This window comes from Chiloscyllium plagiosum, chromosome 5, assembly GCF_004010195.1.
Source record: "Chiloscyllium plagiosum isolate BGI_BamShark_2017 chromosome 5, ASM401019v2, whole genome shotgun sequence".
Taxonomy (NCBI): Eukaryota; Metazoa; Chordata; class Chondrichthyes; order Orectolobiformes; family Hemiscylliidae; genus Chiloscyllium; species Chiloscyllium plagiosum.
Genome location: NC_057714.1, coordinates 76,853,876 through 76,867,396, shown reverse-complemented (window position 1 = coordinate 76,867,396; position 13,521 = coordinate 76,853,876). Strand labels below are relative to the sequence as shown.

At 39.5% G+C, this 13,521-nt stretch overlaps 1 protein-coding gene across 2 annotated transcripts in view; it reads right to left on the bottom strand.

Annotated features, from left to right (window-relative positions):
• The window catches only part of plxdc2b (plexin domain containing 2b), a 422,082-nt gene that overhangs the window by 265,972 nt on the left and 142,589 nt on the right, over nt 1–13,521 (bottom strand). For both annotated transcript variants that reach the window (XM_043690425.1, XM_043690426.1), the window contains exon 2: nt 939–1,138. In XM_043690425.1, coding sequence (XP_043546360.1) covers nt 939–1,138 — 200 coding nt within the window. The remainder of the gene's footprint in view (nt 1–938; nt 1,139–13,521) is intronic.

The following is a 13,521-nucleotide window of genomic DNA, read 5'->3' as shown; positions in this document are numbered from 1 at the left end:
GACCTGCTGCGCTTTTCCAGCAACACATTTCCATCTCTGATCTCCAGCATCTGCAGACCTCACTTTCTCCTCATTTGGTAAGAAGACCATGTTTCCAGTTGCTTTTAAAATACATTAGAAAGCTGCGTTACAGCAAGAATTGCATTGGAGTCCATTAGAAAATCAAATGAATCAGCTGCAATTCAACTGATTACCCAACGTGAGAAACTACAAAACCTAAAATGGGATGAAGTAATCTCCCCAACTTGTTCCAACTCACGTTCACCTGGGACTCAACCACATGATAATTTGTCTACAAATTACCTTACATATTACAGAGTTCAAGGCCTTTGCTCCACTCAAAGCAGCAACTCCTCTAAGAAACTACAGGTCTTCCACAAAACAGAGATTGAGTCAACTGTACTTTTATAATTATATTGTTTATCCACATCAGTATTTAATTTTTGTACAAATGACAATGTGTATACTTCAGTAAGTGACATGTTGCATATTTAAACCCCTGAGGCAAGTGCGGGGAAAAAAATAACTTGCTTAACCCTAAAAGCCACATACAGCTTACTGCTGGGATTATTTAAGTTGGGCAATCATTCTGAAAGGTAAGAAAACATACACATCTCAGACACAAAACATATTGATCATGATCAGCAAGAAAATTCCTCCCACAATCCAAAGAGGTGCAGGTCAAGTGGATTGGCCTTGCTAAATTGTCATTGTGTTAGATGCATTAGAGGGAGTCGGGTCTGGGTGAGTTACTCTTCAGAGGGTCGGTGTGGACTTGTTTGGCCGATAGGCAATGTTTCCACACTGTAAAAATCTAATCCAATCTAAAAAAATGCATAAAGTTCTGTCCATGACAGACTGTTGCTAATAATTCTAAAGCATTTCTTAAAACATGCACGATGCAGTAGTCTTATAACACTTCAATATAACAAGCATACCTCAATTTTTGTATCATTGCTATTGTCCTCAGCAGGTTGAATGTCAAAGATTTTAGTAGGATCTGCAAAGTCCTGCTCCGGACTAGCTCTGTTTGTATCCACCGATTTGGGTGGTTGCTGTCGCTTCCATCGGTGATTATTCGTTTTGACATCTACCAAGATATCTGAAGATAACCTCGGGCTAAATGTGTAGAACACTCCTAGAATAAAAACAGACAAACAAATATGAGGTAACATTCCATATTCTATTAATCAAGAGAACACAAAAACAAATTTCAAATCTGGAGAACTAATCATTCAGCATAAATGCATGTTGAACACAGGAGATAGGGACCTTGCCAACTAATGTATCTTTTAGGCAGAATGTCAGAAACTGGAAGAGAAAATGAGATTCAATTGTGATAAAAGAATGGGATCTTGAATATTTCTTGAGGTGTACATTTGGTGGAAAATTCAATGACTATGCTTATGAAAGAGGTATAAAAACGTACACTTATGTAAGTATGAATGTATCAAAGTGATTTGTAAGCAATGAAGTCCATTTTGATTAAATTCATTGTTTTAATAATGTGGTGATGAATTTACATGCAGAAAATGTAATAATCACTGTAAAACTAATATCAATTTCATTTTAAAAATATCTTTCGGAGATCCTTACTTGATCAAGTCTACATATGACTCCACAGCCATGATAATGTGTTCAACTCTTAAAGCCACTGAGTTTGCAATTAGGTTTGGCAACAAATGCTGGCCTTATTAACTGATGGCCACATCTCATGGAAGAAACACATTTCTTACTTTTTTTTCCTTGGAATTGATCAGTTTTGCTGGATCTCTTAATATCCTTCTGCATTTTTCATTAAAAAATGTATCTGCTGGACCGTCTCAATATTGGACACAATAATAACCTGCTGTGCATTTTGCACTGAGAGAATTTTTTTAAGAACTTGGCACTAGCACAATTTCAGTAGCACTTTGTCTATTGCAACAAGGACATGATTTCTATTCCTACATATTTGACTGTACACACATTTTAGTAAACGATCCTATCCATACTGAACTAAAGCTGGTAAAAATGCTTTGAGATAAACTCTGAGCTTATTTTGTGGTTATTACAGCTGCAGATGGATAAAACATGAATGAAAGGGCTGAAACAGTTATTAGTATGCACACTAAATTTGTCCTTAGATTAGATTCCCTACAGTGTGGAAACAGGCCATTTGGCCCAACAAGTCCACACTGACCCTCTGAACAGTAACCCACCCAGACCCATTTTCCTCTGACTAATGCACCTAACACCATGGGCAATTTAGTATGATCAATTCATCTTTGGACTGTGGGAAGAAACCAGAGCACCCACAGGGAGAATGTGCAAACTCCACATAGACAGTCGCCCAAGGCTGGAATTGAACCTGGGACCCTGGTGCTGTGAGATAGCAGTGCTAACCTCTGAGCCACCGTACTGCCCACAATTTTCTGTCTGCACTGTGATATATCTCAGCATAATTCAGGTATGTTCACTGGATTCTTGTTGGCTAACTTCAATGCAAGAGGCCTAACAGGGAAGGGGATGAACTTAGGGCATGGTTCGGAACATGGAGCTGGGATATCATAGCAATTACAGAAACATGGCTCAGGGATGGACAGGACTGGCAGTTTAATGTTCCAGGATACAAATACTATAGGAAGGATAGAAAGGAGGGCAAGAGAGGAGGGGGAGTGGCATTTTTGAAAAGGAATAGCATTATGGCTATACTTAGGGAAAATATTCCCGGGAATACATCCAGGGAAGTTATTTGGGTGGAACTAAGAAATAAGAATGGGATGATCACCTTATTAGGATGTACAATCAACCCCCCAATAGTCAGAAACAAATTTGTAAGGAGATCTCAGTTATCTGTAAGAATAATAGTGTAAAGATGGTCAGGAATTTTAACTTTCCAAATATAGACTGGGACTGCCATAGTGTTAAGGGTTGAAATGGAGAGGAATTTGTTAAGTGTGTACAAGAAGATTTTCTGATTCAGTATGTGGATGTACCTACTAGAGAAAGTGCAAAACTTGACCTACTCTTGGGAAATAAGGCAGGGCAGGTGACTGAGATGTCAGTGGGGGAGTACTTTGTGGCCAGCAACCATAATGCAATTAGTTTTAAAATAGTGATGGAAAAGGATAGACAGGATCTAAAAGTTAAAGTTCTAAATAGGAGGAAGGCCAATTTTGACGGTATTCAGCAAGAACCTTCAAAAGTTCATTTGGGGGCGGATGTTTGCAAGTAAAGGGACGGCTGGAAAATGGGAAGCCTTTAAAAATGAGATAACGAGACTCCAGAGAAAGTATATTCCTGTTAGGGTGAAAGGAAAGGCTGGTAGGTGTAGGGAACACTGGATGTCTCGAGGAATTGAAGTTTTGGTTATGATAAAGAAGGAAGTGTATGTCAGGTACAGATAACAGATCAACTGAATGCTTCAAAGAGTTTAAAGGCAGTAGAAGTATACTTAAGAGGGAAATCAAGAGGGCAAAAAGGGAACATGAGATAGCTTTGGCAAATAGGATTCAGGAGAATCCAAAGGGTATATACAAATACATTAAGGACAAAAAGGTAACTAAGGAGAGAATAGGGCTCCTCAAAGATCAGCAAGGTGGCCTTTGTGTGGAACCGCAGGAGATGGGGGAGGATATTAAACAAGTATTTTGCATCAGTGTTTACTGTGCAAAAGGACATGGAAGATGGAAGATATAGAATGTGGAGAAATAGATGGTGACATCTTGGAAAATGCACATATTACAGAGGAGAATGTGCTGGATGTCTGGAAATGCATAAAAGTGGATAAATCCTCAGGACCTGATCAGGTGTACCCTAGAACTCTGTGGGAAGCTAGGGAAGTGATTGCTGGGCCTCTTGCTGAGATATTTGTATCATCAATAGTTACAGGTGAGGTGCTGGAAGACTGGAGGTTGGCTAAGGGGGTGCCACTATTTAAGAAAGGTGGTAAGGAAAAGCCAGGGAACTATAGATCGGTGAGGCTGACTTGATGGTGGGCAAATTGTTGGAGAGAATCCTGAGGGACAGGATTTACATATATTTGGAAAGGCAAGGACTGATTAGAGATAGTCAGCATGGCTTTGTGCATGGGAAGTCATGGTTCACTAACTTGATTTGTGCTTTTTGAAGAAGTAACAAAGAGGATTGATGAGAGCAGAGTGGTGGACATGATCTGTATGGACTTCAATAAGGTATTCGACAAGGTTCCTCATGATAGATTGGTTAGCAAGCTTTGATCACATGGAATACAGGGAGAACTAGCTGTTTGGATACCGAACAGTGTGCAACTTTGGTCTCCCTCCTATTGGAATGATGTTGGGAAACTTGAAAGGGTTAATAAAATATTTACAAGAATGTTGGCAGGGTTGGAGGGTTTGAGCTAAAATGAAAGGCTGAATAGGCTGAGGTTGTTTCCCCTGGAGCGTCGGAGGCTGAGGGGTGACCTTACAGAGGTTTATAAAATTATGAGGGGCACGGATAAGGTAAATAGACAAGGTCTTTTCCCTGGGATGGGGGAGTCCAGAACTCGAGGGAATAGGCTTTTGGTGAGAGGGGAAAGATTTAAAAGGGATCTAAGGGGCAACTTTTTCACGCAGAGAGTTCTGAGTGTATGGAATGAGCTGTCAGAGGAAGTGGTGGAGGCTGGTACAATTACAACATTTAAAAGCATCTGGATGGGTATATGAATAGGAAGGATTTAGAAGGATAAGGACCAAGTGCTGGCAAATGGGACTAGATTAATTTAGGATATCTGTCAGCATGGATGAGTTGGACTGCAAGGTCTGTTTCCATGCTGTACATCTCTATGACTATAAAATATCATGCTGCCATAAAACAGTGAAAATCATGCTTCATACATTTGGATAAATTTAAAGGGACATCGTTTCTTCCATTTAAATACCACCCAAAAATTACATATTAACATTTACAGAAGGCCATTTTTAAAGTTCTATTCATGATGGTCCAATTCAATCAATCTTTCAATTCAATTTGACATCTCACAACAAGCACCAACCCACACTGATAGATCTCGACTACGTCTGCTGGAAAGGTCTAATAAATACAATGTAATATTTTTGTGACACCATAATGGGGAACTGTCACAATAATACAATTTATGTCATAGCATAAAGAATCATTGATATGAATATATTTATAGTGAAACTGAAGAGACCATTCCTATTGGTGTAGAGGGCCACGGTACATCTGGTACCCATGAAAAGACTTCTGGCTTCACTACACAGGAAATGCTGCAATAAGCTGAACAATATTTAAATACACACTTCAGAACATAACTAAACAAAATGCCCTGATTAACACTTGTGCATTCACTCACAAATTAGACAGAAGACACTGACTGGACAAGTCCAGTTTCCCAGTGCTGGGAAAAGGAACATTCAGTTGCCTTCCTCTATCACCACTACCTTTCTGCACTACTTTACCTGCCTTCCACCAATATTCATCCCCCAAACCTCCAAATCCCTGCTTCAGTCCATTGTTACGAACTTCTAAATGTCTAGGCAACATTTCAGAACTATGACCTTACATCAGAACGAGACAAATTTAGAAATATAATAATTTTTGAGGAATTAGGTAAAACGAGGGAACTTGGGGGAAAAAAGTGAGACTCCTGACCCCACTTAGTTTCCTGTTTATTTGCTGATTTGATTTCTTCTCTTGCTTTTCTCTTATTTCCTTTGCTTTGCATTCAGGTAGCAGCTATTCAGCAACTTGCCATTCACACCTCCTTTGACATATCCTTTCACTTAATTGTTCCATTTCCACTCCCTTCAACATGCACCATGAAGCATTCTGTTATCTAATCTCTCCTACCTTCCACCTTATTATACACCTTGCCTTTCCTTCCCAATTTTCCCCCGTCACTTGTTGAGCAAATTAGCAGATCAAATTTCTATTCTTCTCAGTTCTGAAAACTCACGGACATCTTGTTTATACAATTTAACAATTCTGAGATTCTGTGAAAAAGTTAACTCTGTTTCTCTTTTTTACAGATGCTTCCAAACCTGCTTAGTGTACCAGTCATTTTCTTTTTTATTTCAACTGTCCAGCATCCATACTATATTGCTTCTGCATTAATGAAACAGAACCATCATTTTGCATGGATTTGGGCAAACATACAAGATAGCTGTCCATTGGAATCTTCCTGTAATAAATGCCCATATAAGTGAGTAAACATCATATGCTATATGCCTAAATACAATAAATTTAAATAAAAGCTTAAAAAAAAAGAGTTGACATCCATCTATACTTCCCCCTGCCTGATGAAAGCAACCAACAGATGTGGGCCCCCTATCTCAGGAAGGATGTAATGGCCCAGGAGTAGGCCCAGAAAAGGCTCATGAAAATGACCTCAGGAATGAAAGGTTTAACATATGAGGAACGTTTGAGGACTCTGGGTTGACACTGGATAGAGTTTAGAAGGATAAGTGGGGGATCTAATTGAAAATGACAGAATACTGAAAGGCCTGGATAGAGTGGAAGTTAGAAAGATGTTTCCATTAGCAGGAGAGACTAGGACCCCAGGGGACAGTCTTAGAGTAAAGGGAAGACTCTTTAGAACGGAGATGAGGAGAAACGTCTTCAGTCAGAGGGTGGTGAATCTAGGGAATTCATTACCACTGAAGGCTGTGGAAATCAGGTCATTCAGTGTATTTAAGACAGAGATAGATAAGCTCTTGATTGTTAAGGGGATCAAAGGTTACTTGGAGAAGGCGGAAGAATGGGGTTGAGAAACTTAACAGCCAGGAGCAGACTCGATGGGCTGAATGGACTAATTTCTGCTCCTCTGTCTTATAGTCTAACATAATCAAAGACTGCTCCCACCCCGGTTATACTCTCCCTCTTCCGTCAGGTAGAAGATATAAAAGTTTGAATACACATTTGAATAGATTCAAGAACAGCTTCTTCCCCACTTGATCAGACTTTCGAACAGAACTCTCAAACATTAATGTTGAGACCTCTCTCTTCAACTTCTCTGTGGCTATACCACTGTATTCTGCTCTCTGTTCTGCTACCCTGATGCATTTTGTATGGTATGATCTGCTTGTATAGCACGCAAAACAACTTTCCACTCTATCTCAGTACATGTGACAACAATCAATATAACAAGAAACGTAATATTAAATATAGATACAATAATGATAAAGCCGATCCAATGACTGAAGACTGTCAATAGTAGGAGAGGTGGTGTGACTTGGTACAAATCATACAAGGTTCCATGTGATCCAATATACATTACTCCTCCTGAAATGATGCTGCCAGAGGGCATTGCCCTTCTCACAAATACAGACAATGTAGATTTCCACTGACAGTTTCTACACATTCATCATTTCCACAAGACACTTTCATTAAACATGCAGGAAATTATACCACCTGCTGCATCAGATATCAATATGCAATCAACCGGACTAAAAGTGCTGCAAAAGAATTCTGAAGGCTAGTGTCTCATCAAAAAACAGTTTTTTTAAGGAAATTAGAGATTGTCAGCAATAATTGTGGTCTGCATTGGCTCTCTTGGATAATGTTAAAAATCTCAGAATCAAATTTCCTGCTGTCTGAGATAAGATAACACATTTCAGAACATCACTACTATGCAATGTTCAGTTTAAGTTATTATGATAGTCCAGCAGGTCAGGAATGTATCGATCTCTGAAAAGTTTAAAATTCAATACTGTCAGCAGACCAAGTGCAAATTTAATGATGGATGAATTGTTATTTGTTCTTTTAAATCAGATGTTTAAAGTCATATTTCTTTACAACAGAATAAAATGTCTCTTCACCTTTTTTTTTTACAAACGCAACTGTTGCTGCACTTCTGTTCTTGCACCTTGACCTCTTTTATTACAGTACAAACACCATGAAATGTTTCCACTGAGAGTCACGTTGTTCTGACCTGCTGATTAAAAGTGCTCTGCAGGGTTACTTGCAGAACTTGCAGTTTCTTCCACAAGCTCATGTCGTTGCCATGTTCTTCTGAGTTGTTTCTAAAGCTTATGTCTATTGGGGGGTCTTACAAATTGTTTTTTCTTCCTCAAAGAGATGATTATTTTAGTAAGATGACCTGCTTTGACTTTTTCCCAACTTTACTTCCATAGTGGCATCGTGGAACACAATGTGCATTAGTCACAGGCAAAACTGAACATAAAGCTTGGGTGCCATGGCAGTTATGAACACATTAGCATGTGGTTTAACAAGAAGAATAAAGCTAACTGATCAATGCAAATAAGTCAAATTCACCAGAAAAGAAACGAATGACACAAATAACATTCCCTGCACATTTCAAGTTGTAGTATTGATTATCCAGTTCAAACCCTTCCCCCTCCAAAGTCTCTTTCAATAACTTTCCTTCAGTGTTCAGAATAAATAAATGTTCGTGGAAACAAACCAGCATCATGTCTCTCTGTGCACATTATTCTGTGTTGCTTTTATTTGAGAATAAGAATGTTCAGTTATCAGGCAGCTAAGAATTCTAAGTTTTAAATGCTGTTTGACTTTCAATGATGTGGATATTCTTGTACAGTTAATTATAGAAAAAAATGCAGGAATAATTGTATGCTTAATAAAACAGTACAATATCCACTGTTAAGAAGTGACAAAAGGTGAAAATGAATTATACCTATTTCAACCACACTGTGAGATAACCATGAGTAGAATTTAGTGATCGCCACAATGGGCTTTCCACCCACTCCTGAGTCAGTGGCAAAACCACAGTGCCAATTGCTGGCAGCTCTGTTGGTATTAAGTTCCAATCAGGTAGTCAGCAACTGGCCTTCTGGGTCTTGCAAGGAGAGTCTCTGCCTCTGACCATTCAGATTCTGGCAGTATACAATACTCTCCAGCCTTAGCAGCATTGCCAGCGCAGGCACAGCATCAGGCGTCAGGAGGAGGATCTTCACTGGATTCCCCGGTGGGTCTCTTCTTTGGGCACAGGGTACCCAGGCAATGTGGATAACTTCCACCCACAAGGCTGGAGGCACGCCTGTTACATTCACCTGGTAACTAGCTCACCTGAAGCTGATTGAATATCAGCAGTAACCATATAAAGCCCAGTAAGTTGAAAAACGTTCATTAAATATATGAAATAGCCACTTACAGGTCTCAGTGTGTTTTCTCAGCAGGAAGGTTGTCATCAGTTCTTCCTACTTAATTGGAAATAGTTGCAAAAGCAACAATTTACCTATCCTGAATCATCCTGCTCCATTATATTGATCACCCTCTCCCGTTTAAGACCCCCATGTTTCACTAATGGAACGCATAGTTAAATTGGATAATTCCTATGATCTAAAATACAACGAAGGAACATCAAACAGAAAGAACTGATAGAAATTATTATGGTATTCAACTATTTTTGTCATAGCTGATTGCCACCAGTCTGATCGAGTACAATTAGAATGTATCACGGTATTACAAACGTCACTGATGTCCAACTTCAACACACTGATTCAGGAATAAACAGTAGCACTGGCATGGCCTAAGTAGGACTGTGCTGATAAAAATATGGCGACTATAACTATCTGGTCATTTAAGGAAACTGGTCAATACCTCTTCATTTTCATTAACACAAAGATAAGCTATTTCATGATCATCAGAATGTCGCGTGGTCACTCTAAAGATAGAAGCTTTCAGACTTGCTTATGGTTCAACTAGCTACTTACCTCAGAATTTGACAGATCCAGATAATTATATCAGTGAACCAGGCTAGCTTCTGAGATCTGGCTGCATACATCTGCTTGTGGAGATTTTCTGCCAGTTCAGCAGAATCAGCTGCAAGCAAGTGACCAGCTTCAAACTTTTGATTCTTGTCAAAACTGAGTCCTCACATCATTAGATTAGATTACATTACAGTGTGGAAACAGGCCCTTCGGCCCAACAAGTCCACACCGACCCGCCGAAGCGCAACCCACCCATACCCCCACATTTACCCCTGCACCTAACACTACAAGCAATTTAGTGTGGCCAATTCACCTAACCTGCACATTTTTGGAGTGTGGGAGGAAACCGGAGCACCCGGAGGAAACCCACGCAGACACGGGGAGAACGTGCAAACTCCACACAGTCAGTCGCCTGAGGCGGGAATTGAACCTGGGTCTCTGGCGCTGTGAGGCAGCAGTGCTAACCACTGTGCCACCGTGCCGCCCAAAACATCACATACTGTTTTGTTTAAACGAGCTACATTGTGTACAATCTCTGAATCCTTTACTTTAAAATCTGCCTCCAAGAACAGAGAAGCAAGTTGCTGTGATGAGGTTTATGATATATTATTGTCACTATTTGAAAACATGGGTTCTAAAGTGGATAGAAGCAGGTATAGCTCCAATTTTTACTTCTCTGTTGTGTGGATTATGAAAGAAGGACCTTGTTTCATTTTTGAATTCTGTGGGTGGCATCACAGCATCTGGAAATGTGTTTACATACAACTAAATGAGGCCTCCAAGAAGCCTCTGAGGGGAATGGTTCAGTGCTTTAGGTCAACAAGGATAGAAGAGGGGAACAAAGCCTCACAACGAGGTGCTATGAAGTTGCAGATGTGTACTCTACCCTTAAGGGAGCTGAAATTTCCTGCTGGCAAAGAGTGTCCTGAAAGATTTTAAAATCTAACAGGGGAATGAAAGAAATAGTTGGAGATGTGTTGCCATGATACAAAACCAAATTGAAATTCAACCAATCAATTTAGATTATGCTCCAGATACTAAAATCCAATCAAATTTGAATTTTACTGTTTGGGATGACATCAAACCAATGAAATGATCTGATGTTTTGGGGTATAAAGCCAGATATTTTGAATAGTTAGGGGAAGAACTACCAAGGAGATTCCCATATATAGACTGCTAGCTGAAGAGTTCTCGGAAAGGTACCTGTCCATAAGACGTTTGTGCAGCAGAACATCAACGCCGACCTGGAAAAAAATCTATAGAGGAAAATCTACAAAGGAGAAGCGACAAAGCTGAGTGGTTTTGAAATGTGAATTTTTTTTTGGAAATCTTAATCGGGGTATTTATTAGATCAGTATTGTGCACTGGGAGGTAAAAGATAGATTTAAGAGAAAGGAGTTGTAAGTAGTTGTTGGTTTTAATATTCTCTGTTGGACTTAAAGAATAAAATTGCCAATTTTTACTTTAAGTAGTCACCTCTAGAATAGTTCTTTGCCACTCAAAGTTTAACAGATTACAGTGTGAGGTGACCTTCTCTGTGTGTTGGGTTTAAATTAACAGAAGGGTTTACACTGTGTCATAACATGAGGTAACCTATGGCTCAGGGAGGCAGAGAAAGAAACCAGCACTATTAGAAAGACAAAAACATTCAAAAGGTCAGTGAGGGTGCACATTTCTGTCAAGTCAAAGCAAATTACTTAGGGAGAGAAAGGATCTCTGCATGGCCAATTGGTTGATAATCCCTTCTTAATACAGAACTTGTTTGAATATGAAATACATTGACTGACAGAATGTGTGTGGCATTGTTTAAGATTTGCCTGTTATAATGTAAGAACAACAATAATCTGTTCTGTTTTTTTTTCAGTGATCCTGACATGCCAGTTGTAAACCAAGATCATTAATTCTTTTTGTGTTTTAATTGAGTGGACTAGGTCAGTTAGGGTTAAAAATATCATGGCGTTCTGACATTTGTAAATTATTTGATTAGATTAGATTAGATTAGATTACTTACAGTGTGGAAACAGGCCCTTCGGCCCAACAAGTCCACACCGACCCGCTGAAGTGCAACCCACCCAGACCCATTCCCCTACATTTACCCCTGCACCTAACACTACGGGCAATTTAGCATGGCCAATTCACCTGACCTGCACATCTTTGGACTGTGGGAGGAAACCGGAGCACCCGGAGGAAACCCACGCAGACATGGGGAGAATGTGCAAATTCCACACAGTCAGTCGCCTGAGGCGGAAATTGAACCCGGGTCTCTGGTGCTGTGAGGCAACAGTGCTAACCACTGAGCCACCGTGCCGCTTAGTTAGTACTTAATATCATATATATGGCAACCTCCATTTAATTATAAAATAACAAACCAAAGATATCTGTGGATGGTGGAACTCTGAAACTAAAACAGAAATTGTTTGAGAAACTCAGCAGACCTGGCAGCATCTGTAGTGAGAAAACAGAGTCAATATTTTGTGTCCATGTCCCCTCAGAGTTTTTTGAATTTTTGTTTTTGCTCCTTTAGGTTCACTGTCAATCCTTCCATTATTATTTTCCAGCTATTGTAACCTCTTCTGCATGTCAGTCTAATGCCATTTTTGAACTTACCTGGGACACATTCCCACTTCCACATTGTTCTCTGGACATTTGTGGCTTCTTCCTGTACCCTATATTCTGTTGAGGTACTGCCAAGTTTTGGACAATACCTCATATGAATACTAAGTTCATTTAGTCCTTCAGCACTCTTAGGCTGTCTTTCCAACTTTCCACTGCGGGTCGTTCTGTTATAACACGTGTTCCATTAATGCGAATTGGCTGTAATGTAATTGACGAATTAGGGACACTGTTTTCAAAGCACAAACTTTTAAAAATGTGTCGGCTGTAACATGTTTACATCGCCAACACTTTAAGCACTGTTTCTAAAGCGCATTTTTTCTGTAATGCAGGTTTCACAAAAATGCAACCATCAAATTATAGAAGAGCTACCTGTGCTCTACTGTAGTCTACACAGTAATACTTGCTACACCCATGCTGTCAAGCAGAAACCTTCTCTAGATGTGTTGCACTGTTTAATGATCCATTGAAATCTTCCTTTGATTAACTGACGCAAAGTCTGACTGGAATAAATGACTCACTTCCAAGGTGCTGAATGCTGCATCAATTCCTCGTTGCTGACTTCAAATGAAAATTTGCTATTATCATCAATTCTCAATAATGTTCACTAATCTATTTCTAGAGGAACAGGATCTTCAGATCAGCACAAACCCAGATGCCAGTCCATTAGTGTTTTCCGCCATCATCAAATAACTATTTACTTCTAACCATTCTGCTACTAAATTTTAGTACAGACAGGAAGATACAGTTAATAGGAATGTTCATCGAGATCAGTTTAGATTATGACCTTAAGTAGCTCCTCTCATCTGTCAGTATGCATGTATCAGCATCACTCAGTTGATAACTGTTCTACAACCTGAATTGGAACTTTGAAAACTGGAGCTGGTTGCCAAGTAACGCTGTGGATAAATTTGTACTTAAAAATTGTTAGATCGGCATCATGGACAGCTGGTCTGGAATAACCTATTTATGGTGAAAAATATCTTTACATGTGACATAAAACTGAGGCCTTAGCCAACAAAACAGGAATCAATATGCTTCAAAGTAATTCATTCTTTTTGGTACTTGTTTGAAGCCAAATGGTGTTGCCAGTGATCACACAGTTCAGTGAAATACTAAACGCCATCAATTCTACGTGGCATAACTAAACATGAAAGCTGGCAATCCTGTGCAGTACCAGGTGCTGCAAGGTCGGAAGTGTCGTGTTTCAGTTCGGTCTTTAAATTGAGGACCCCCAATTGAAGTCCAGTAT